This window comes from Lagopus leucura, unplaced genomic scaffold, assembly GCF_019238085.1.
Source record: "Lagopus leucura isolate 7727_CA_CO unplaced genomic scaffold, USGS_WTPT01 Super-Scaffold_100004, whole genome shotgun sequence".
Lineage (NCBI taxonomy): Eukaryota > Metazoa > Chordata > Aves > Galliformes > Phasianidae > Lagopus > Lagopus leucura.
The window spans coordinates 1,423,078-1,450,456 of record NW_024962264.1 but is presented as its reverse complement, the minus strand read 5'-3'; the positions used below and the strand labels follow the sequence as shown (position 1 = coordinate 1,450,456).

At 40.7% G+C, this 27,379-nt stretch overlaps 1 protein-coding gene across 3 annotated transcripts in view; it reads right to left on the bottom strand.

Annotated features, from left to right (window-relative positions):
- Positions 1-13,259, bottom strand: part of GLRB (glycine receptor beta) — a 45,623-nt gene extending 32,364 nt beyond the window's left edge. For 2 of the 3 annotated variants that reach the window (XM_042870802.1, XM_042870800.1), the window contains exons 1-3: positions 12,926-13,025; positions 11,884-12,037; positions 1,259-1,365 (exon numbers count right to left, since the gene is read on the bottom strand). In XM_042870802.1, the coding sequence (XP_042726736.1) occupies positions 1,259-1,365; positions 11,884-12,005 (229 nt within the window). In that variant the 5' untranslated portion in view covers positions 12,006-12,037; positions 12,926-13,025. Of the gene's footprint in view, positions 1-1,258; positions 1,366-11,883; positions 12,038-12,925; positions 13,026-13,170 lie in introns of those variants that run through there. The other variant, XM_042870801.1, reaches the window with a different exon arrangement.
- Between the last annotated feature and the right edge of the window lie 14,120 nt (positions 13,260-27,379).

Genomic DNA, 27,379 nt, shown 5'->3' with positions numbered 1-27,379 from the left:
ACTGCAAACCCACTGCACCACTGGTAGCCAGGAATCATGACCAGATTTGAATAGGAACTACAGCCCAAGGAAGCCAGTCAAGTGTGAGGAACATTTTAACACAGGCAAATCACTTGTCAGAAATTGTTCTTTCTTCCCCACTTCTCTGTAAGCAAACATTACATGCCCTCTCTTTTTCTTCAGACTCAATTCTTACCACAGAGCCATCAGGGATATCAGAAATATAAATCAATCTGCAATATGCTCTACCAGTGGCTACAAGCCTGTTGTGCTGAGGAGCAGACAGAACAGAGGATGGACATTTATTTTTTGTGACAAAATTCAGCACTGAAAACAAATGAATACGACTCCACAGAGAATAAGAAAGAAGCAGGTAACCTGCTGAGAATTGAGTTTAATGCAGTTATAAAGCTTCAGATAGAATCTGAAATCTGAAACTGGTCTCTTCAAAAGCACAATAAAGATTATAGATTTCCAAAGTTCTCATGCTATTGCTACATTACAGTAACTCCTAACCTAAATATAATTAAGCTGTACAAAGAATCGATTTATATAAACTTCAATGTGTGTAATATAATAAAATTGCTGTCTTTTTTCTATCAGGAAAATAACCTAATTCCTGGAAAGTACAATTTGCAGCTGTATGATTACTAGAGGTTTTGCAGAGTATATGTATTTCAGCCTTTTCTGTATATGAAAGGAAATCACATTTGCCTACATGAAACATTCCTACAACACTTGCCTACAACAACGTATCCCAGAATCACACGTGCATAAACTCATCACCTATTTGAAATCCCAAACCTCATAAGCAGTATTATTAACACATCTTCCAAACTGAATTTTGCATGATTTCCAAACAACAAAACTGCTGGTCTCTCAAAATTTTATCTTAAAGGACCCCTATAGAGAAGGTAAGTGGTTTAAAATACTGTAAAGCGAGGATACTGCTAAAGCCTGATTAAAATGGAGCAATAAAGACATATTTAAAAATGCATTTTACAAAAATCTAACTCAACTGAAAAAATCTGTTAGAAAAATTTAATAATAATAATAAAGCATCAGACAGTATTATTATCTTGAAATCCCTATATATTTCAGCTTAAAAAAAACCTGTAAATACCTCCTACAGTTACAGCTTGTAGTAAAGTCTTCATCTCAGAAACAGTTGTGAATATCATTTCTATATACACTTTCTGTGCATAAAAACATGTTAAATTACAAGGATCAAATAAAAAGGCAGAAATATCTGACAAACCTTTGAAATTAGGTCTTATCCTGGGATCATAGCTGAGTAATAGCCTATTCAAGATATTGCTGGTAGAATTAGCAGGTACTCTTGCAAGGTCTTCAGCTGATTGCTGGCTGTAAAAAGAAGTGCATTCATTACCACTAAAACAGAAGCAGCTGTGAGGTTAAGGCTAACTCATTTTCAATTTTGCCAGGTCACAAGCAAAGCAGTTTCATTCCATGCTTTTTTTTGTGATGTTTCAGTACTTTTCAAGAAGCTGTAACAAACACGACAGCTCTCTAAAATACACTAACTGTAAACTTAAGAAGGACATCAGATATACTGTAAATAAGTAAGAATTTCACTAACTGCTCCCTTACCTCTGAACATGTATCCAGAAGGACGTGATAACTTCATCAGAAGAAAACAGCCACCTGAACTATTTATAGTGGCTGTCAGATTAGGAACACAAGTAAACTGACAGGCACTTCTTAGGTGCCAAACTACACAGAGGCTTTGGCAGCTGCCTGCTTTCAGCTGCCAGTGCCAGCGAGCCCCACCAGAGCTCAGACATTGCAGAATTGGCAAGCACTGACAAAGCTTTGTTGTGGAAAGCAAGGCTTTGCACGCTGGTTGTTTTTCAGAGTAAAATATCTTAAATATCTTCGTTTACCTTGCTGTTATTGCATTGGGTGTTAATTTAAAACCATCACTGAAATTAAAAGGGACTTGTGATGGGTAAATGCAGCTACAAGAGGGACACAAAAATGGGTGGAATAAAAAGTAAGATGCACCAGACACCATGCCACCAATAACAGGCTGCTAATGCCCTGTAGGTGAATTTTTATGCTGTCTGTAGAATATGCTCAGTAGCAATTTCAAGTTTTGAACTCTTGTAATCAGCATTCCAACCATTTTTTTGAGTACTTTCCCGACTCTCTGTCATTAGAATAACCAACATGCCACATAAAAATGCCACTAGTACGTCCTTACTGTATGAACAATAACCGTCTGAGAATTTAATAGCAATTAAATAACAGCAGGGTTTCTAACCTCTTCAAATAATTGATAAATTTACCTTCAAGTAATTTTCCTTGAGTTGTGTTTATGGCTTTTGATATTTGGCTTGCATTTGGATCATCAAGTATGTAAAAGAACTGATTTATTTCTGTCCCTTTACAGGTGTTGCTCAGCCTTCAGTGATGGCCTTTACCAATGAAGTGGTTGTGAGAGAAATACCATGAACCAGCTTTGTATGCTTTCCTTGCAGCTGCCACTAACTGGACAACATGGAAAAATAAAGCTAATTGTTAATTTTATTTTCAATTTTGTAACATGAAGATTGAAAAGAATATTAATGTAACTGGAAAAAAGGTAGGCAAGCACTTCAGACACTCTATCTGATGCAGAAAGATTCATGGCTTTGCTTCCTTGCAAGTCACACATCTTAACACCTAACACACCTACATCAGGTGCCTACTGACATTGTATTTATAAAGTGCAAGCCATAGAGTTTGTTTCTAAATCATATATGCCCAGTATTTGTGACATATCAAACCAAAACAAATAGCTAAAGGACAGACTTATACCCCAATCTGTTTTATATTTCTGTAATGTATAATTCAAAGAAGTTCATTAAATAGTAATGATGGCAATAGTCATTAAATAAAGATGATCTGAACCATGTGGAACAATATGTACACATAAATTAAATACAGATGCTTGTAAAACGCAAAGAGGAAATGAGGAAAAAAAAGCTTGAGAAATAAAACGAGCGAGCATCAAACAGCAAAAGAAAGCTAAATACAGCTGATAGTCTGACAGGTTTATTTGTCTCTTCAATTAAGAGGAATAAAGCTGCAATTTTGTAAGATCTGAAACTCACTGCAGAAGCATGTTAATACAGGGTTCTGCTCAGGTTGTTTGCTCAGAGGTCATCTGCGAATTAGGCCAAGGTTGCTTCCTGCACAGAGAAGCCAGTGATGTGATGAAGACAGGGTGGTAGCACTGCTGTCTGGTAAGGACTATCGTGGTCACATTTGCTGCAAGTCTTTCCATTTTGAAGTTAAGTGTCACGTGCACACATTTTTTTCTCATTTATATAAGAACCAAGTGACACAAGAGCATCAGCTGCTTTGAGTTAGGGAAAGAAAGAAGCCCACAGTCAGTCATCACTGCTTTTTTAAAGGTGACTTTGAATGAAGCGGCTAGAATAGCCACTGGAAAAAAGCTCTACAGAGCTCAGCCATACTTTCACTGTGATCTTTCACAGTATGCTGTCACTGAACTGCTCACTGAGCAGCATTCCTGCTACCAAATATTTTCAAAAAGACTGGATTTCCTTCAACAAGCCTTGCTGATGAAACATACCTGGATTTCACCTGTAAATCAATAACACAGAGGTGTAGCTTTTGGCGAACTCAAATGCAATGTCAGTTCCAGAGCGACAGATTAGCTGAATGACTTCACTAGCCACAGCAGGATGATTCGGCACACAGAGCAACTGGCCAGGACAATTCAAGTCACTGAGATCCCAGCTAAAAACACTGCCACCCCTGCTCAACTGGCCATTCTGGAATTCATTACAAAGGTGTAGACTACACTAGAAAGAAAGAATTTGAGCTGAAATCTTCCTTCCCCAAAGAAGCAACACTACCATTTTCTAAAGTCTGCTTCCCACACAATACCGCTCACACTAAATGAAATGTTACCTACCATCTCTTCTTATCCAACCTAGAATTTTCATGTGAAAAGCTCGTAACAAGCCAAAGGTTCCCCTTAAATTTCCACCAGTTACAACACATTTTTAATATGTTTACCTAAGCTTACATGCATAGCTGCTGAGAAACATAAGGAAATGGAAATGTAGCAACATTTTTCAAAGTAATTTATCAGTTCTAGTCAAGATGTAGTGAATACCAAGCAAAGGCTAATGCAACTGAAGTCTCACCGTGGCTGAAAGGGGAATTTAAAAGAAAGCAATAGAAAGCTAGAAATGACTTACTGAGAATTTTGCCTAAACAACAATTTTGAACAACAATAAAAAAAAATCCCGCAAAATGTCCTCTCTTTTTCTGCAGGACATAAGAAAGCAAACAGAGTTCTCACTCTACAAACAATATCTCTAAAATCCAGAAAGAAAACTCTGAGTCTGTCAGCATGAAACTTCTGTGGGCTATGACTGGCCTCTCTGCAGTCTGCTTCTGCTATCACTGATGAATAAAAGAATGACTGTAAATACTGTTCTGCAGGGGATACACAGCAAGGTGCCCATCTCCTCTTCCTTCCACTGCAGCTGTACATATTTTCTCGCTGCCTTTGAAGAACATGATGAATATTTTAAATTGATACAATAGATGATTACCTTCACAATTCATTAATCAACATCCAGAAGTTCAGACGAGTAGATATGCATGGCAAAAACGAATCATACTCCTGGTTTGAAATTTATATAACTTTGTTACATTTGTGCCAAGCAAATATGTCAGAAGACGTTACACCTCTCTCTGTTGGGTTATTATGACATCTATTCCTAGAACTCACTGAACTTACAAGGAGTCCCTATTGCAGGCAGAGCCCCGTGAGGACGACTGGAAAAAGGAATGTCAACAATATTTATTCTACACAAATGGGAAGGGGAACCTCTGTCATTGTTTTCATTCACATATTGCTCTGACCCCTGTTCTTAAGGTCCCATTACCACTTTAGGAGAAATGAGTACAGTTTTTACTTGTGTCGTCACAATCAGGGAAAAAAATAAGCACGTGTCAGAGGGAAGCCAATTCACAAACCATCTTACAATGCACCACAGACCAAGGAGTCAAACTGCATGATTTTTCCATTGTCAGCATTTACTTAGAGCTCATAATCTGGATAAGCTAATGTCAAGCTTTGCCTTTGCATAGATTGCTGTATGACAGAGAAAAATATATATTCCAACTACTGTTATCTACCACAGAAATTTCCTATGTAACACTGAAACAACAGATTTAATACTGCTAATCTAATTTATGTGATGGAAGCTGTCATTTTAGTCATGTAATGTGGCAGTAGATATCCGAAAATGATAAAAACAAGTTCTGGGAAACACAACCATCTGTCATCTGGCCATATACTGTATATACTACTTCCATGATACAAACTATCACTGTTCTGCTTTGCGGGTGTTAGAATTTCTATGCGTAGTAACAAAGCATAAAAACAGGCTAATGCAAACCAAATAAACACTGTGTAATTCCTCTGAATGATCTCTATGATCTCTAGCGTGCTTAACAGTTAAATTTTCAAACTGTACAGCCTGGCTTCTCCAACACGAGGCAGAAAAATTACAATCCCTTCAATGCAAAGTCAAACTACTTGAACTTTATCAAAACTACGAATCTCAGAGTAACAGTTCACGAATGCTCACAAACGCAGTTGACAGCTAAGCTTTTAAGATCAGATGTGCAACTCCAGTCCTTGAATCTGGAGGTAATCCAGTACAGTGAACAAAACCATCAATCCTGCTGGGGCACCCTGAATCATGGTCTGAAATAGTTCCTTTTGATCCGCTATGGAAAGACCACAAACTCCCAACATGGGCATGTAAGCAAGCTTTCTGTAGCTGGGCTTGTGAATAGCTCAGTTAGCGCCACTTCTTTGGTTCTTGCCTATCAGAAGCCTCTATATTTAGTTTGGGTTTACATTCAGTACTACTCCACGTTGAGGAGCTTTTACCCAGCACTCTGAGCTGCCTTGTTTTTCCCTGAAGCATTATCAGCAGCCAGAAGTTCAAGCAGAACTACAGACATTTGTCCACACCTGTCCCCACGTCCCAATCTCTTTTTCTAGACGTGTGAACACCAAGAAGAGCAATGCACACATCCTGAAAGGAGCACCGTCTTGGTTAGAAAGCATAAATGGAGAGACATTGGAGATAATCTGCCTTTCAGAGATCTACATGGTGGTAATGAGAACAGAATGCAGTCCTATGGTTTTCCTCACCCTTAGTTATAGGGCAGTTTCATGAGCAGACCAGAGAGCATTCTCGTCTGCAGGCTCTTTCCGTATGAAGGACAGGGCTCAAGCCTGTAACTTTTCTGCACCATTGCATTGCCTCATCACTATAACGGCCAGAATGGAGTGAGAATTTCTCACCAGGGAGGGAGGATTACTGAAAGAGATTCAGTCTACCACAGTTAATTACTGTTTTACAAGAGAACTTCAGTTTTGCTTATACAGCCTTATCTTTTACTCCCCAGCACGCTTATCCATTCTGAATAACAAATTCCCAGACCTCCTGGAATGTGGCTCTGTCTGTCTGGGATCATGGCTTTCCATGAGGGCTACATGCTACAGGATGATTAAACCACTGACCAATTGCAGTTACCACAGGGCAGAAGAATTTTTACAGGAACCAGAAATGGGCTCTGCAATGCCTTTATTTTCAGGCTGACTGAAATGGAACTGTCCCCACAAATAAATTCAGGCTGCTCTTTCAACTCCATTCCATCTTCTCCCACAAACTGCATCAATTCTCCCATCACATCTACAAATTAAACTGCTCGCAGACTATCATTAGCATCTTCTAGAAGATGGGAGGGAATGGTGACAGAGATGATTCCACTTTTCACCACTGGAGGGATGATCAGACGCTACTGACAGAGAGACCACGTAGACCCAAGCACTTGGTCAGAACCAAATTCCACGTTCATGGGACAGTGGAGAGGATCCAAGGTAGAATACTTTGACTGACTTCAGCGTTTATGGAAAGAGCTTGTCAGAAGCTGCCAGATAACCAAGAGAAATGTACAGAGTAGTCTTTCATACAAATCTATGCTTTAAACACATACAAAGCCTCAGTCCCACCATCTTGTTTGTTTGTTTTTAAATGAGCTGTTTATTGAACCTTGGCATTTGTGACCTTTATAAGCTTCTACCCTGGCTGATGGCACAAACCATGCGCCATCTGGACGGCTTTAAGGGCCATTTCACAGCTTTTGCAGTAAAGGATATGCTTTACTGAATACAGCCCAAAACACAACTTGTATTCCTGTTCTGTGGATAGAAAGTCTCTAGGGGTACCGTGCATTTAATCACCTATGTGTATATAAACCTTCGTGTGGGAAAATGCATATAGGTGGGAAGGGGCGCTACATAAAAACATAGTCTTGAGATCAAGGGGAAAGAATGAGATTCAGAGACCAAGGCAATACTCTGACTGTTAGACTCTCTGGGGGACCATCAGCAACTAAAAGTGTGCAGGTGAACAGCTGAGTCACACTAAAACCGTAATTAACAGGGATAGCTGTGACTGTGAGCACGGTGCTAACTGATTTTGTTAACTGCTTTTTGGACACATGTCTCTATGCCTTCTGCAACCAAACTTCCCTCTGCTTATAATTTAATTTGTGTAGAGATTGTGCAAGGGGCTTTGAGAGAGACGTCCTGGGTTACCAAGGACCGTGGGATAACAGCAACAGCTGCAACGCTGTAACATAACTAAAGAATTTATTATGACACACAAAAAAAAGGAAAAAATGTTCTTCAGCAGTGCTCTTAGAAAAAGCCACAGCTGCATGTCCAACATGTTTACCAGGAACAGGTATTATGAGGAATTATGAGGAAGTTACGCTAAGGGAAAGCGGTAACATTAGACAAAATCTGTTCTGAACACATCTTCCATCCCAAACATGTCTGTCTGTACATCTTATTCTCAACATCAGTCCTCACCGTGACTAAAATGGAGCAGCTTCTTAAACCTCCTCTGCCATCTGGCAACATTTTCAAAATAATGCCAGTACTGGAAGGGAAGTCACATTCAAAAGGCCGTCTCTGCCTGGGGCAAACAAAATACCCATGTTTATCTGATCAAAACTGCCTGAAGTGTTCAGATAGGCTTAACTCACATCAACAAGAAACGTAGAGCAGTCACACTTGTGCCTAACCTTTGTGGCACACTCTCACAAAGTCATAGTACAATTGCCCATTCCCTATCCTTTTCTAGACTTTAAAGCTGGAACACTCTTTCACTGTCACCTTCAGTGCCACTTCACGGCTTGTATTTTCCATTCTGAAGAGACCCTGTAGACAAACAACTTGTAGAAATGCAGCAATGTGGAGTAACCTCCAAATGGGAAATAACAGAGGAAATACAGCTGGTGGACAGCCTATGACCAAGAAATAGATCAAGTGTCTGAATCCACCTGTGCCTAATACCAAGTCAGCTGTATTCAGTATAGTGAATTTCAAAATAAGCTCTGTAACCTAATCTACAGAATTCTTAAAGGATTTTCTTCAAGAGCTATACCTGTTTCTTTCTTTTTTTTTTTTTAATAATGTTTTCCATGGAGAGAAAAGGCTAGACTTTTGTTTCATCAAGGCTCCATATTATATTCCACTATGCATCTGCAGTAACGAGCTTCCTAGATTTATGTGAAAAACTCCCTGTTGTGAACTTTTAGGTCCAACATATCAATTTGTTAGTTAATCAACGAACATCTGAGAATCAGACAAGCATAATTACTCTCTGTTCAATTTGAAAAGCCTGAGGTTAGAAAAAGTGATCAAAACTTTGATGCGGTATCTTACATCTGTCTGAGGAAGCACTAGATTAAAATAAAAACAAGTGATTAAGCATCAGCTTCATGAAACCTCTCTAAAGCAAAAGCTGGGGAAAAAAAACAGTTCCAGAAAGAAATAAAAATAAGATGGCTCTTTGAACCACTGTCACGCAGCGTACAGAGAAATATGGCATTTATCATAGAATCACAGAACTGTAAACAATCACAAGAGTGTTTGCTCTCAGATACAAAACAGTATTCTCCTAAACGAAGGAAGCAAATATCTGTTTATGAGACAACAATGAACTTTTTATGGGATTTCTGATCAACTTGTTTTCAGCTTATTTTAATAGTTAATTTCATGCCGGAGGTGCACATTCAGCTACAGACTCATGTGCTGGATATGAGTTAAAGTAAAAGCTCAGGTGTGCTCATTTCTTATACAAACACGCTCAACTCCAAAACCTAAACCAGCCCCAACAACACCCATTTCTGAACATCAAACCACAGAACTCAAACAGTATTATCAGACTAGACACAAATATTTCCTTGAAAAATTATCTGCATACATAGTTGAATTTCATAACTGTAAAGTTTGTTTCTTATATAATTACTAGTGGTTTTTAAATTCTACCTCCTCAGGAAAATAGTTTTTTGCATGTTGAAAATAGACAAGAGGCATTATTTTTTTTTTTTTTTTTACAAGAAAAGCTTTAAATTGTATTGCACTAGTAATCAACATAAATTAAAGGCAGATTAAAATTTTTAACTTAAAATTTCCTTAGGAATTTGCACCACTCAATCACACAAGTGATGCAACGTGCTTTACTAGGGAACTTTTTATCCAACCATTTCCTCTGAGACTATTTTCGGTCTCACCGCTGAATTCCCACTCCACTACTGCATCAGATTTTGGTTTGTTTCTGAGGAGACTTCTCCCTTTCTTTGTCCATAGGAAAAAAGCATTAAGAATCAGCCATCTCTTTTACAATTCACACTGTCACCAACTACAGGCTTTGTGAAATGTTATTAGAACATGCCAGTGGCTGAAAGTTTGTCATCAACAGCTTGAGTTAGGAGAGGACAGAGCTCACCTGGACTGTTCACTCACTCACCTAAGGGTTCTGCTGCCAGTCACAGAGCCAGCAATCCTGCAGTTCCACTACCATAACTGACTGTGTCTCAAGCTGTGAACTTCAGCCAAGTGAAACACCAACAACTTGTTTGTTACTCACTACTACAGCAATTAATTCTAACAAGCAGCACTCTACATGTGGATACATCAATCAAACATGGGAGCCTGCTGGGATTATCAGAGAAAGCTTTCACTGTCACAGAGTAAAAAAAATGCCTAAAAAATTAGAGCATTTATTCACCTCAACTAGTGGTGACAAATGATGCCACGTTTGTACACTTCCAAACTAACTGGTATCAAGAACAGAGTAACAGGAAATATTGTGCTTCAGAAGTGTAATTAAGATCAAGTTAAGAGCAGAGAGAAGCGCTGGCTGCTTTCACAAGACCATAGCAGGTCTGGACTCTGCTCCCAGCTGTGCAACTCACTATCCAGTGACTTGAGTGCTCATGCCTGTCTGGGGAACCATGACATTTCTCCCATTGCCAGAAGTCCTTATATTAACTCAAGCAGAATGCTCTGCACAGAACTCAGCTATTCAAAGGAAACAGAATGGATGTGGGTCATTTCAAATGAGTCGTGTCACATTTGAGTCCTGTATCGTAATGTTTTCAAATCCAAAGACATGTCTCATCTTTAAGGTTGATATAATAATAAGAACACACACATGTAGAAATTTTCTAAAAAACTGCCTTTACAGATCAACGTCAATATCAGCATTTAAAAAGAATGGGAACTTTAAAAGTACCCTTCAAACGTTGCCTCATTATTGTTATTCTATTTTTTTTCTTTTCCTTGCAAAAACTGTTACTGCTAGCTAGCCAGTTTCATCTTCTAGTCTTCTTTCACAGTCACAGTTAAAAGGCGTTTAGATTTGCCTGAGTCACTTTAGGACTTAAGGCTCAGTGCTCTTTACACACATTGGAAACTCATAATGCTGCACCTACATTTCACATTTACACGACACCAATAAAAAGATGACCAACACTGCCCATGAAAATGAGCAAAAACGGCCCCCTAAAAATAAATGCATGCATCATCTTATGTATAATCAAAGAATATTAGGATATTATAATCACAAAATAAACGAGAGTTAGGCAAAGCAGACTATTACACTGTGGTGTAACCAAGGTGTTACAGCTGCTCTATGACTGACATTAAGCATGTTTGGGACTGGGTGCCTACTGATTACTGTTTCCATTTTTCTGCATTACAATTATGTTACTGGAGATAGGGCATAAAAAATAAGAAAGAGATCTGCTTCAGACATGAGAATGAATGTGGTTGTATAATCAAAGAATATTAGGATGTTATAATCACAAAATAAACGGAGTTAGGCAAAGCAGACTATGGTAACAAAAGAGAATAAATGGAAGGCTTACCCCTATCCTGGGCTCACTCACAAAACACCAGAAGGAGGGATCTCTAGAAGAGATCCTTCCCCACTGGTAGCCAGCTCTTAAATAGGTCTAGGAGGGGTGCAGCCATGCAGCACAGGTGAATTGCCTTCACCTGTGCTCCTCTGGCTGACTCATGGCTCACCTCAGGTGATCAGTCAGAGGTTCAGGCTGTGACCCAGTAGTTCCCATACATCTTATCAAGCAACATAAAACACAGAAGGCATTAGAAAGTGAGTAAATTTATTCATTTTAGTGTGAAATGAATAAATTTATTTGCCCATAAATAGCAAGACACAGGGTTGGAATCCCCCACAGACATTTCAAATCATTGTTAAGAATCTGTTTACTACTGCTTAGGCTTTTCATTAAAATAAATTACCTGCTGTAGAAGAAACAAATTCATTGATAGAACTCAGCGATGTCACCGGTCAACCCCTCATCTTCTCATTCCTACTCCCCATAACTAATCTCTCAACAGACACCACCATCTTCCTTGTCAACTGCCATTTCATTTTCAGCGTTAAAATATAGCACAATTCTGATAAAGCAAGAATATAAAGGAAACATGGAACATACGATGGACAGAGGTATTGCTTCTTTTTTCCCTTTCCTTTCTTTGAAGACTTCTCTTTGGAATAGACTTCTTCCACCCATAAGGAGAATGAGACAAAGAAGAAAACCGCTAGCAGGAACTTCATCTTGAAGGTTAGAGTTCAGAGAAATGTTTGGTCTACGGCAAAAGAAAATAAATAGGTTTATGTAAGTAAGGTTATATAGGGCAAATGAGAACACAAGTACAGAAGGTAAGCAAGTATTTCATTAAAAATATCTATCTATATAGGGGTGACACTCTGGAACAGGTTGCCCAAGGAGGCTGTGGATGCCCCATCCCTAGAGGCATTCGAGGCCAGGCTGGATGCGGCTCCAGGCAGCCTGGTCTGGTGGCTGATGACCCTGTACATAGCAGGGGAATTGAAACTAGATGATTGTCCTTTTCAACCCAGGTCATTCTATGATTCTATATTTCATCTTAGCCGTCATGGGAGAGAGTCTGCTGAGATGTGAATCTGATATTAAACTAATTTAGGTAATTCTCTGAGCATCAGATAGTTTCCTAAAGTTAAAAGAATCACAGCCAGAAACAGATTTAAGTGCAAGATAGCTTCAGTGTATTTAAAGCATAAACGAGACGACCTTCAAAGGGTACCCAACTCAAAATCCTCAGAAACCTGGTAGAATTCATCTCTAAAAATACCACGTATTAATTGCATTAAACATGGCCAAATGTGACCAACCAGTCATTTACCAAGACAGAGAACTGAGAGCACTAGGCACACGTAAAAAAACTAACAGTTTCAACAGATCAGAAAGGGCCACGCTTTCGATCTCACGGATGGAAATGTAAACATCAGCGACTATTTTGCAAGGACTCCAGACGCAGAGTCAGCACTAAACGGGAAGCCCAGGGCCGCATCCACTCGGCACCCTGGGTGTGTGCTATTTTCCATTCCTTGGCTCCTTCTAACGCCACCTCCTCAGGCCGGAGACCTCACGGATCCCTCAGCACCAGCTGCACTTCCCACTTATTTAGTTACCCGTAACGCCGCCTCTCCCTCACCTTCCGGAGGGTCATTTCCATCCCCTCGCAAAGCCACTTGGAGCACCGACGGAGGGGCTCCGCCGTCCGCAACCGAGCCCGACGCCCCCCTCTGCTCGGCCCGGCCTCGGGCAGCCCCCACCCCCGGCCACCCGCCCGGCCCCGCCGCCGGCGGGCGCCGGCCGAGGTGCTGACAGGGCCGCCGCGCCGCCCCACCCGCGGAGCCTCCACCGGCGGGGCCCACGCGGCCGCAGCCCCGCGCTCACCGCCACGCACGATCGCGTCCGGGCCGGAGCCGCCGCCGGTACTCCGCGCTCAGAGCCGGCGGCAGTCGGAGAGCCGGCGGCGTGGCATGGCGCGGAGCGGAAGAGCGGCTCCGGCCAGCGAGCCCTACCTCCGGCGGTGCTCCGCGGCCAGTGAGCATGTGCGGAGCGACTGCGCGGCGGCCTCGCAGTGAGCATGTCCGGCCGTCCGCACATGGGCACTGCGCGGCCGGGCTCGGGAGGGAGGGGAAGGGGCTGGTGCGCTATTGCCGCTGGCTGATCGTGCTCTGCTGCTGCACGGGATGGGCAGTAGCGGGACGGCGATGATGCAGAGGGGCACGGAATCACAGAACGGCTTGGGTTGGAAGAGACCTCAAAGCCCACCCAGTCCCAGCCCCTGCTGTGGGCAGAGCTGCTCCCCACCAGCTCAGGCTGGCTGGGGTTCTGTCCATCCTGGCCTTGAGTGCCTCCAGGGATGGGGCATCCACAGCTTCTGTGGGCAGCTGTGCCAGGGCCTCACCTCTGCGTGAAAGCTTTCCTCTTAAAATGTAACCTGAATCTCCGCTCTTTTAGCTTAAAACCATTCTCTTTCCTATCACTGTCTGTCCATGTTCATCCTTGCTCACTTTGTGTTCTCTGAAGCAGGAGCTGTGCTTATGCTTTGTGCTTATATTACAGACAGGCCTTTGGCCTGAATTTTCAAGCAGGCAGCAACTGCTGCACAGTCAAGTAGCCCTAGGTCATCAAATGTCCACCTCACGCTGTAGTTCATAGGCATCGTCTCCCATCTGTCTCATATTCCTTTTAGCAACCAAGCCAGATAAAACTTCCTACGTCTTCCAGTTTGCTTTCCATCACTCAGTATGCACTGCCAGAGCTCCTGTCCGTGCTATAATGAAAGAACAGCACAACCTGAAAGCATTACAAAAGCATTTCTATTTTTCTGAACATGTGCAGTGATTGATAAATACCTCCGCACATGCTTTCTGTAATGTCCTGTGAGCCACACCATACTTCTCTGAAGCCTCACTTGACTTTGGAGTATAAGAACAAAAAGTGGAAACAATCACAAGCCTTGCAAATGGAAAAAAAGTGGGTGAATGACCTGATCCATGTGCCATGCCAGGCACTGAGCAGTGTGTAGGTTTGGTAATACCCACATGCTGGGTTCCCTCAGCTTCACTTTTCCATGGAGTCCTACAATCACAGAACATTCTGAGCAGGAAGGGAACCACAAATACCACCCAAAATCCAAACCCTATGTCTGAGAGCAGTATCCAAATGCCCCTTGAACTCCAGCAGCTTGTGGCCATGCCCTCTGCTCTCTGCCAAAGAGCCTTTACCTAACCACCCCCAACCATCCCTTGAGGCAGCTCCAGGCCATTCCCTCAGGCCCTGCTGCTGTCACAGAGAGCAGAGTTTGGAGCTGCACCATGAGGCCTCCTCTCAGCCCTCTATGCTCTGGACTGAACAAATCAATGGGACCTCAGCCATTCCTCATACACCTTGCCCTCCAGACTCTTCACCATCTTTGTTGTCCTTTGGATGCTCTGTAATATTTTTAAGTCCTTCTTATGTTGCAGCAACCAAACCTACATGCAGTGCTTGAGGTGGGGCCAAAGAGCAGAAGGGATAATCTCATCCTTTGCCCGATGGCAGCGCTGGGTCTGATGCACCCCAGGGTATGGTTGGCACTTCTGGCTGCAAGGACACGCTGCTGACTTAAGATAACACTCTGATGATAATTCCATGAGCTTTCTGAATCAGCTGCTATAAAGTATAGTTATATTGCCATAGATGTGTACATGTGTGTGCATCAATATACATGCATGCTGTCATACTCAGGTCATCTGAAGGCTGCAGGACTCTCAAGATATAGTTTTTAGGCTCAAACACAGGAACTTACAAAATTAAACAAAGCCAAGTTGTTTCCTGAAACAGCAAAAGCCAGAGGCTTCCCACAACACTCTCTGCAAACAAGAATAGAAGGTAGAGGAAGCTCATTTTTTAAAGCCCTTCTGAGGTTCAACTCAGAAATAGAAACCAAGGTGTTACAGCTGCTCTATGACTGACATTAAGCATGTTTGGGACTGGGTGCCTACTGATTACTGTTTCCATTTTTCTGCATTACAATTATGTTACTGGAGATAGGGCATAAAAAATAAGAAAGAGATCTGCTTCAGACATGAGAATGAATGTGGTTGTATAATCAAAGAACATTAGGATGTTATAAACACAAAAAAAAACAAGAGAGTTAGGCAAAGCAGACTATGGTAACAAAAGAGAATAAATGGAAGGCTTACCCCTATCCTGGGCTCACCCACAAAACACCAGAAGGAGGGATCTCTAGAAGAGATCCTTCCCCACTGGTAGCCAGCTCTTAAATAGGTCTAGGAGGGGTGCAGCCAGGTTCCACCCCTTCTGGCAGCACAGGAGAATTGCCTTCACCTGTGCTCCTCTGGCTGGCTCATGGCTTGCCTCAGGTGATCCATCAGAGGTTCAGGCCGTGACTCAGCAGTTCCCATACAGTGGTTTGCATTAAGAAAGTATCAGCGTGGAAGGGAAGCACAAGCATCTCCAGTATGCAGTAGTGGCAGCAGCAGAGCAACAAATCATTCCGAGCACTACTGCTGCAGGGCAGGCTCTCTGCACTGAGCTTCTTGCAGCATAGAGCCTGCCTGCTCTGCATCTCATTCTGGACACAGAGTACAAAACTGCCTCCATTGGGCTCACTGCAAACCGTGTGGTGTTTGCAAGTGTGTCCTGCTGCAGCCATAGGTAAACACCTAAGGGTGAGTGATAACTCACCAGGACAGAGCATAAAATAGAAAATAATACCATCCACCCCTGGAGTCGCGTAAAATGAGAGTATGTGGCTGATGTCTACCTGTGGATAATAAAAGTGGGATATATATGGATGCTTTGTTAAACTATCTATGTATGTGCATCTTTGTGTCCTGCACCTCACAAGTAATAGCAAATATTGCAAGAAATATTTCAGTAACTCATTGTTTTTAAATGCACCTAAATGAAATAAGTGTCAGTTCTGCCCACTCTGCGCCTCACTCAGAGCTGCCAGAAGAAGCCAGCACTCTCACTCGCAAGATTCTGAAGGACAGCCCATGTTTCATTCTGGTGCTGCACTGCAGTGCCAGCAGAAATCTTATTAAAGATAAATGAAACCAGTAAATAACAGTTTTATTGTCCAATGAATGTATAAGGGCAATGCCAGCCCTCTCTCTGCATTTACTGCATTATTAAAATACAGGAGTGGACCTGGATATCTTTCCTCAGTGTGCTCCTGCTGCTCTATCTGCTGTTGGGAACATTTGACTGTGCTCATTTCTCTGATTCAGGAATGATCCCCAGGCATTCCTGATCTTAGACATTATCCTCATCTGTAGAAAATAGTTCCAAAACATAGGTAAAATATAACAATAACTTCCCTACTGAGCAGCCCAGGGACATTAGGAAGTCTTTATTTTGCAGTAGTGGAACTTGGAGATCTGGAAATCCAGTAGTCTGTTATTTGAGTACTACAAAGTAATGCTATTGCTGTATAAGAATTTCTTTGTCCTTTCCGTTCTTTTAGGCTACTTTTTCAAGGTACTGAGTTTTGTATAGTCATCTTCCCTATGCACAAGTGTTGCAAATAGTTTGTTGCAAACTTAAGATTTTATTTGACCGATTGATATAACATATTTAGATACTAAGTCCTGAACGTTTTCTAAAGACAGATGGCTGAGAAGAGAGATTCTCTACTGAAGGAAATAAGGAGGAAGAAAGCAGGCTGGCATGAGAGTAATTGCTAGACATCATAAAATCTCCTGGTAGAAAGATAGTGTAAACTCTTCAAACACAAACATGCCTAATTCATAAAGTATCCGCTTTACTAAAGGAGAAATCATGACTGAAAAACAGAGCTTTAAATGTCAAGTAACAGACAAAATTTTATTCAAGTATTTTTCAAGCTTTTTTTGGGAAACTGAATATGTGTTTTTGAATTCCTAGCAACAGGAGAACACATATTGTAGCTTTCAGATTAGTTCGTTTAAAAAACCAGTCAGCCACAAGACCCATATGGATTGTAAATCAGGTTTCATTAGTTTCAATGGTCCCAAAAGTTGTTTTGGTTTGCACAATTAGAAAATATCACTTTATGAAGGACTTTGTGTACTGCAACCTTTGCAGTTACAACTGTTTTTATTTCAGTGTCACTTCTCCAGTGTCACAGAATTCTGAAGGATGCTGGAATCTCTTTCTTCTGCTTTCTTTCTATATAAACATGTATGTCTTTTACATAAATAAGTGCTTATCTTTGTGGCCTAACAAGATCTAATAAATAGGAATCTGGTATCAATGTGGCCCAGGTCTGTGAAAGATACATGATTTCTCTCATTCTGACAATACTGGTGATTTTAATTCCATTTTGAAAAAGACACTTTAAGCAGCAAATCCAGCTCTTGAACAAAATAACAGACAGATGAACAAGCAGATGAATGTTGATGTAATCTATCCTCCTTCATGTTCCAGTCCCTCGTTTCTCTTTGTTACAGATACTGGGCATGACAGATAATTCTGACAGGGTGGATCTGAATGCTGGCAAATTCAAACTCCTGTGCTTTGGTGCTCTAAAATGAGGGTTTTTGGGAGAGCTGTACGTGCACTCTTAAAATTGAATGAAATAGCAATTAGAATTGCGTGTACCTTGAAACATGATGTTGCTGGTAAATAAAATAAGGCTGATGTATGTGAGGCTTCATGTATTTAACAAAGAGCTTGTCAGAACAGCAGTGGTATATATTGATTATAATAGACACAATCATACTGATGCTTGTACTTTACAGGAAGTGGCCACGTCTTATTGCTGCTGTATCTAGAAAGTTGGGTCATGCAAGATGCCCAAAGCACATGTTCCTTGCATGCATATTCATTTTATTACTTGAATTTCCAAGGTAGCTGTGGCTTTGCTGACAGATCACATGCAAAGCACTGTTTAACTGTGTGTGTGACATAAGTTATTGATAAAAATGAGTGTACTGTAGCAGTGACCCCAATGATGAGGGAAAAAAAAAACAACAACGAAAGAACAGAGTACGTGCCTTGTAATCATGGAAGGATCGTGCAACAACTAAAGCAGAAGTAAATTAGCATACAAATGCCCATGTGTCACACGGACAATTGAAACTGGGAGATGTGAGGAGCTTTTGGTTCCGGCGTTTTGTAGTATTGTCACCTAAGACATTAAAATTTAATGACTGGAGCTAGTAAGATTTTCATTACTCGTACCAGCGGGTAAAAAAAAATTAGAGAGATTTCAGTGCAATAAGACATCTCCAAAGAGATTAATTTTATAGTTCCAGTTGTGCAAATAAATCTAGGAACTAGTGCTAATTATATTGCTACGGGAAATTCTGCACGTTCCTAAAATACAGCTTCATCAGCCTGAGAAATTTATTAACCGTCAAAAAAACACCTCTCTTCGCCTTGGAATGTTCCACTAGTGGCACTGAAGTGACTTTAACCCTTTATACCTTGTAGCACCCGCAGTGCTGTGGGACAAAGAAAGCCATTATGAACAAAAGAGCTAGCAAATGAATAAACAAGTGCAGCAGCTCTTTGCGCCAGACGTAAACACACACGAGGCGCCTGCCTCCGACGTGCGAGGCAGTCTGGCAAAAGTTTTAATAAACAAAAAAATACCTGTTTGTATGCATCCACGCTCACGTTTTTTAAGAAAGCTGCTTAACTGCAATTAATTGGCTGAACACACTTTATGCCAATTTCTTTCATGGATTATGCTGTCATTTAATAATTGAGATGCAAGTCAGTGGGGAGAAGGATTAGTCTGTCAGCTTTAAAGTGCATAGAGTCAGTGTTTGTTCATGCACAAGCGGTAGACATAAATGACTTGTGAGGAGTCAGTGCATGAATAATCATCGTTATCAACATGCTACAGGCATGAATGCGTGCCTCGTGAATAACTGTACTGCACCTCTGAGTGCACAAATCAATGGAAGAACTGAAAAGAATCTTGAACAGGAAGACAGGTATTATGGAAATGTCATTCAGCGCCGTTATGCTTTTTCTGCAACACAAACACTTTCTACAGGCACTTACTGCATACGGTGTGCTACCAGGATTAAGTATCCATCTTTATTTTCTCTGCATATAGTATCAAAAGAAAGAAAAGAGGCGGTGTATTCCTGAGCATGCAAGCCCAGGCAATTGCAGTTAGTAAGAGTTTTAAGTATGACTTAGAATTCCTCCTGGCTGACTGTGTTGGGAAGATGTTCCCAAGGACAGAACTGAGAAGCAAATTTGCTTTTCACCAACCACAGTGTGTGCACACTGCCTGAATCACACTCCTGATGTGCTTTACCATATTACTCTAAACTTAAATTCTTCTTGATTTGCACTCAGTCTAAACAGCTGTCAGCTACCTGCTAAACATATGGTGCCAATGGCCCTCAGGGCAAATTTGTTACAATCCACAAGATGCTCAGTTGCAGTCTCTGTAACACTTCTAGCACACTGTCACTGTCTTACAAGGAACGATGCCTAGTGGAGGCTTCAATTCCAAACTGGACTTGAGCCCTGAAATGTGTCTGCTACCTAAAGCAAATCAGTATTTTTTGTTTCCATTCAGATAGCTGTTTCAACAGAATTCCAGTATAAAGGGCATGGTTTGATTCTTACTCTGAAAAACTGGTATTCTCTACTTCTGTGCCATAATTAATCATAACTTAGGATCTGTTTGATCATCCTGATTTAGGAATTCATACAAGGTACACATGATAACATGTGTAATGTAACATGTGATAACAGTTCATAAGTGAATGTCTGTGCTTTCAAACTTAGCACCAGCGTGTAGGATTCATACTGATTAAAGGACCTCCCTTCTTCAGGTCTTCAAAGGTGCTGTTAAACATACTATGAAATTAAATATCTGCTTCTTTCTTCCTTTTTTTTTTCCCCAGAAAACTCAAAGAGCTGATGATACCAGATGGCCAATTCTCTGGACAAGTAGTGAAGCTAAGACTAGAATATGTAGAAGCTCTGTTATCTATCCAGCAGTAGAAGTTCTGAATACATTCAGCAAGAGCAGTTGGCTGAGGCACCAATGCAGGTATGTGACACACTATTTAAAGAGAAATTTTTCAAGAAAATGGAAAGTTGCAGAATATTAGGGGTTGGAGCAATCACTATTATATTAAACCTGTAGACTGAGTGTACTTCTGAGAGATCTGAATACAATTAAAAACATGAGAAAGGTCATGTCATCTTAGTTTGAAAAACAAACTTAAGAGTAATAATTATACAGTTGATACCCTGCTATCACATGTTTTATTACTCTACATTGTTCTACTAGCAATTAGTAATTTCCAAAGTGGATGCTTCTAAAAATATCTTACCCAGAAATCTCTGTAGAAATCCCTTCATCCTGCAGTGACAGTTTGTTATAGAAACAAGTGTTTTAGACATTACATCCCAAATATGCACTGTAAATTATATACCTCACAGTAAAATTAACTCTCATAAAGTTCAAGGAGCTGTGGTGAAAGCTTTTGTACTGCTATTTGTATGGCTAACTATAAACAGGATGACAGGTTTTAGCAATTGTGGTCACTCAGTGTTAAAGAATGTACTGACCTTTTGCTGCATTCTAGTGTGATTTTCTTCTCTAAAACACTGCTCTTCTTGTCTTGAGCTAGGAGAAGCTTGTACATGATAATGGATCTGACATCAGTGTTGCTAGAAAGAACTTTTTTTAGGCAGAAAACAACTTGATTGTTGAAGACGTACTTTCTCCTTTTCAGATTATATCTGATTATCCTTATATTTTTGACTTTACATTGGTAACGTATGATTATCATCTTTGGCCAGCCAGCAGAGCCATTCCATTTCTAGAGCAGTTCATGTCAGTAAGTGTCATTTGAGATGCTTTGTTCAATTAGAGATCTGTATTTTTTGTTAGTGCCTATCTGGAACACAGCAGCTAGCATCTCAGATCCTGCAGACATTCTGAATACAAACCTCAGTGGAAATACTCTATTTTGAGAATCCAACTAAATAGGATCAGGGTTTGCCTCACCAAACATATACACTGTCAAAGCTCCATTCTATCATTCTGTATACAGTATAACAGAACAACTGTTCATATTAAGACCTAGTCTGTCATGATTTTATGATTTTTGTTATTGGTATGCCACATCAGAACATCACGTAGTGCACTGGGAGTTAAAGAGTTAATGCTCCATGGATGGTTGATAGTTCTGGTATACCTGTCTCAGAAGAACAACTACATACCCCACAGGACTTTGCATTCCCATTCTCCGTTCAGAGGGAAAGATAAAACTGTTCCCATGTCACTAGCCATCCCCTCTTTTCCCTTTCTGCTTGTCTCTGCAGTGTGTGTGCTCCCTAGCTGTCTCACCTTCAGCATTAGAGCAAAGCCTTCGATTTTTTGGACACTCCCTCTCTCATTTTATTTGCTTTATTAGCTTCAATTCCAGTTATATTGTTTTATATTGTGCTATCTTGCATTTTTCTATCATATTTAGTAAATTAGTTTTCCTCCTCAGATCGTTGCCGCCATTTTGTTTTTTAGGCCCATTTCCCTACCCTTTCACCCTTTCGTGGGGTGGGTCCTTGGGTCCCATCACTCCATTAATCACAGAAACGGGCTGAACCAGCCCATTAATCATTGACGCAGTCCTTAAATATTTGATGAAGATTGTCAAATGCATGTGTAAAAGAAGCCACACAACTTCAGACCACAGGAGCCCATAGTACAGCACTGTCTGCAGCAAGGGTCTCAAGCAGACAGACACCTGTGACTGAGTACGAAGAGAACAGGGAGATGTACTTTAATGCAGCTATTTCTGCATCTCCACGTTTCAGGCACACGTTATTCCCTCTCGCATTAGTCCCTTCTCCATCAGACTCCAGATTGTTTGGACCTTGTCTACTACACAAACCGTCCTCGTTTAGGCTCTAGTTTCAACACTGTGGTCAGACCAATCTTCCTCACTGAACGCTTGTTAAGGAGTTTCCAGCCCAGACTCTCTGTACCCATTCAAATCTAATCTGAACAACCTGTCAGCCTGTTTTCCTTCTCCCCACTGACAGGGAGGTGTGGATGCTAACATGGAGCATGTGGGACACATCAGGCCTCTCACACTCCTTGCCAGCATTGGGGACATTGTTCCAAACTGCCTGGGTGGGCTCATCAGCAGAGGCTTGGTTTGAATTAAGGAGCTCTGGAGAATGATAGTTTTGGGCAAATGGTATAAAGGAGATGAGTAGCACCTTCAGATAGTCAAGCTGGCTCTCACAAGCTAGAAACCTCCCCTCCTACTTGAGTGGTGAATAGATTTTGAAGGACACCTGGTGTCAGGAACATGGCCTAAAGGAGAAGGAACAAACTGCAGCATTGTAGTGAGCTAAAAGCCAATGATAAGAAAGTTAAGTCAGCACTAATCAGGTTAAAATTATACCCCAATACCATAACCTCTGAAGTGATCCAGAGAGCTTTCCTGAAAAAAAATCAAACAAGAAAAGGGTGCTGATGACAAGTTTGGAAGCATGGACTGTCCTTTCTCATTCACAATTTCAAAAAAAATCCCTTTCACTTCATTGCGGATCAGGATTTTGAGCTCTAATAATGGAATATCATTGGCAGAATATTTTAAAGGATTTTTCACTGTGATTTTCTTTCATTCCAAACAGTTCTGTTGCCAGCCAGCTATTTACAGCACATGTTCAGAGCAGCAGTTTTGTCACTAAAGCAGTGGTAAATAAACAAATGTGGACATAGAAGAGTAATGAAGTGTAGCCATAATCTTTTATTAGATTAGCTAGAAATTAGGCCACATATAAAAGATCTTTTAAAAACGTATTTTTTCCCTACTGCTTGCCACTGATGTTTACTAATTATTCAATTCAAATATAACCTGCTTTGGTTGACAAAACAACCAAGCTGGCCTGTACCTTGGTCTGTTTGGATACTGACTACCACGAGGAAGGAGATTCAGCCAGCTCTGTTTGCTGCTGATTTCTAGTAGAAGATGATTCCTAGCTCTGAAATCCTGCTTCCTTACTCTGTCCCAAAAGCAGGCGACACAAAATCAAGCTGTTTGACTTTGCTCTGGGACAGAATTGCAGTACTTACCTATCCCAGCAGTGAATTCAGCTTAGAAGTGAGATTAGGTTTTGCTATCTCCTGGATAAATTTGAATCCTGGATAATAATCTAATCTAGACAGTAAAGGAAAATAAAAGGAAAAAAAAAATAAAAAAGGAGAAAAAGAGGGGAAAATGAAGGAAAATGGAAAAGAAAACAAGAAAAAATAAAGGAAAAAGAAAAAAGTATTTGAATAAAGTATTCTAACATTTAAATGGACTCTGTATACATGCTTGTTTTCTATTTGATTTGCCATCTGTGGCTGTCCATACTAATTGGGAAGAGAGACTCAGGTCCCTGCAAATCTTACCTTGCCTGTAATATTCACACATATACTTTTGATACATTTCCATAAATCTGGTTTAGATCTCCATTTATGTGCATGGACTATTCTGAGATTTGGATTTCTCTGCTGGGCTGATTCAGACTGGAACCATTCGTTAGACATGTTCTTCATTGGCTGAAGATCTGATCTTATCTCCAGGGACACAAGAGTTACATTTACATTATTGAGTGAAGCAGATCACAAAGAAAGGAGCATGTCTCTAATTAGATACAGTTCTAGGGCTGAACAGGCACAGTGTCCCAACCAAAAAATTATGTTGTGCTAAGGCATGCAGTATATGTGCATGAAGAGATAACTGCATCTCATGCTACACGTGGGATGAGTTGGTAGGACACCAATGAATGACTTCAATTTTGGTTCCATCTGAGGAGAAACCATTTCCCAGCACAGAAGTTGTACACTGTGATACATCCTGCAAGACTCTAACGGTGAGTTCAAGGCAAATTCAACCCCTCTGGTGCAGTAACTCACAAATGTGCAGCCATTCCTCCCCTGGAGCAAAATGGTCATCTTGAATTAACTTCATGTAAGCCACTTACTGTCAGTAGAAGAAAATAACAGTTCTTTATATGCTCTTCCCTAGACTGTGGGATAGGAATACTAATCTATTAGAATTCTACCACAGCTAGTGGTTTTCTCTTCCAAGTTAGTACAGCTACAGTGACTGATACGTTGGGAATATAACCCCAGTCTTTGTGAACACTTTTGTATTTCTCTTGATGGATAACTAAGAGACACATTATGCTTTTCCAGCAGTGTTAGTCAGTAAGAAAAACATCAACACGCACAGACACTAGCTTCATTTTGAATTAATTTTAGCAGATTTGTTTGTTTGGAATTCGTATTAAAGTTGTGAAAGTCTGTGTTTCTGCTCTATAAAAGATTTCGTCCTTTCCAGTTTATACAGGAACTGTTACTACCCTGACACCAAACTCATTTTTCTTAATGGGCTGAATCCACTGTCAGTGAAATCAATGAAGTGCATTTTTCATCAGTCTTAATGGGATCTGGACAAGGGCCTATGTTTCTAAATAAAGCCAAATTCTGGGCAGATTCTGTATTCAGTTATATCCATATAAACTGGAAATCAGCCAGTTGTCAATTTCTTCCTTTCTCTATTTCATTTTCTTTTGTGTTTCGCAGTAGGAAAAAAAAACAATCCCACTTCATTGGAGTGAAAAGGATAGAATAGCAAGATTACAGGGATGAAACTTGCAGACCTCTTTACTAGTGATGTTACACTTGATCTGTACGCCACAGCTCAAAAGGAACTTTATAAATTATCCTGAGTTCAGCATCTTGAATAATTTACAGCAGCCTTAGGCTTGATATGACTTAAATTCAGCTGCCCACATATTAGAAGAGACTTCTCTGTTAGTTACTATTGACTAAGTATAACAACATTCAAACTATACGTCTTACGTGGCACCTATGTAGGAGGCAGGGAATGTGAAGTAAAGCTATCACATCTGTTCTGCTCACCCCTTACCCTCAGGGGTTCCCTTCATTTATTTGCTTTGGCAAAGCAAAGACTCTGGCAGCTCTGTATCTCTGAAGATATGACACAATCCCTGATTTTGACATACGGGTGGATTATGACAATGGCTTATACAGCAGACAGCTTTAAAAGCAATGACAACATGTTTAGTTTTGAAATAGTGGCAGTTTCCTATGCAACTCCTTACACATACATATAAGAGGAAAGGAAAAAAAGAAGACAAAAAAACCCTGTGATTGAGAACACATTGCCAGTCACCTCAATCCAGCTACCTCAAAAAATTGAAAAGGCAGTCCAGTGCCTGGTAAAATTTGTTTTCTCCTTTACTCTCTGCCAGAGTTGCGTCTCATCTTTTGCAAATGTTTAGTCACCCCACATTGCACCTAGAAAGCCTGACAGTAGCTTTCCTTGCTTTGTGAAATTTACTCAGTGAGATTAAATCATTAGCAATAGACTGATAAACTGTAGTTTCATTAACTCCCCTCCACCCTTTGAGTTCTTCCTTGAAAAAAATGATGGTTGTCATAGAAGATCTAATGTCTCGCAGGAAAACCATGGCCTTTCTGCACTCCATATTGTTAACCCTTTCCAATATGTGCAGATACAAAAACCAGTTTTGACTGTCTCCTGCATAACGTGCAGCTTATAAAATAGGAGAAGTTGAAGAATTTAAAGAAATGACTACTTACATGAAAGAGGATATAACAGAAATTGCATTTAAGGTGAAAACTGGTGAAGGAGATGGGGGAACAGAGAGGAGGCGGCCTCCCAGGCTGTCAGGCACTGATTAATCCTGTAATCCTTCTGCTCAGCAGAGGGCCAGGAAGAAATTATTACTACCCTTAAGACCCCTATCTCCCACACCAGATTCTCTCTGTATTGTTCTGCATTTATTCATTAAGATGTTCACAATGCACAATATGCTAAGGTCTTCTTTTTTCTTTTTCTTTTCCACAGAGGGCTAAATAAAGGAAGATAACAACTAGCCCCTGAAGTATTCCCTTTCTGCACTCTTCCTTGCTTCTGAACTCACAGGGAACTGCTGTTGGTTTCCATGGAAGTTGTAATCATTGGTAGAGCAGTCAGAAACAGCGTATGCAGAGGAAATGACCTTTTCTTCACCACTTTCCACAGCTTCAGTCTTTTCTGTGGGCACAGGGACCCATCTGCTTACAGGCCCATAGCCATGGCTGCCTTAAACTCCATTTGGCCCCACTCACTGCCAGTACCCATCACCACCACATGCCCCGTGTTCCAACCCAGCCCAGGGAAGGGCTTCATTCTAATCTGCCTGGCTCCAGAAGATCAGTTTCTGACATTTTGGCAGCAAACATAACCTCGTTTTAATTATTTGAAGGAGGAGCTGCAAGAGGGACTCTGCTGCAATGCTTACTGGTGACTTAGAGAGTTGAGAGCATGTTTGACAAAGCTCTTGGAAAAAATTTTTGAGTTGTGTTTCAAAGGATTATAATAATCAAAAAAGTGACAGAAACATCAGCATGAAAAAAAAAAAAATCAGTCTTTTTTTCCCCCCCCTCAGATGTTAATCACTATTTAGATAAACCCAGAGGAATAAAGAGCACATACCTTTTCCAGTAAAAGAATGAGAAAAAGTTTCAACAAAAGTATGTCCTGGAAATGCTTCCTGAAATACCGACCTAGAGGGCTGCAGGCTGAGAAAGATCTTATCCAGCAGCTGTCACAATGGTGATGAGTTGTGTCTTTGACATACAGAATGCGAGTTTACCAGTTCAAGTTACTGAATTGTCTAACTTCTGTCTTGCACAGAATTCAAGAGAAACTAGGCTCCGTTGAGAAATAAATCATACTCAGGCAGAAAGCACTACTGTTGGGACTCGCATTCAGGCTGATGGATTTTCCCACTTGCAAGACCTATGTTTCATCAGCTAGCTTAATTCTGTGTATTCTATGTACTAATCTATGTATTTGAGGCATTAACCTTACCCCTTTTTCCTATTCAAAACAATTATTTTTACTTCTTTTTGTTTTCCACAGGGAAAAAAAGAAAAAGCAGTGAATGATGCAAGACCCCACAAGTGACAAAGCTTTTCCATATGGAAATTCTACCTTGTGCTAGTGCTTTCTAGTCTATTAACATTTTCACTGCCACATGGCTTAGTTACACATTTTCCCTGTTTTGCAAGGTAAAAATGATCTTGAAA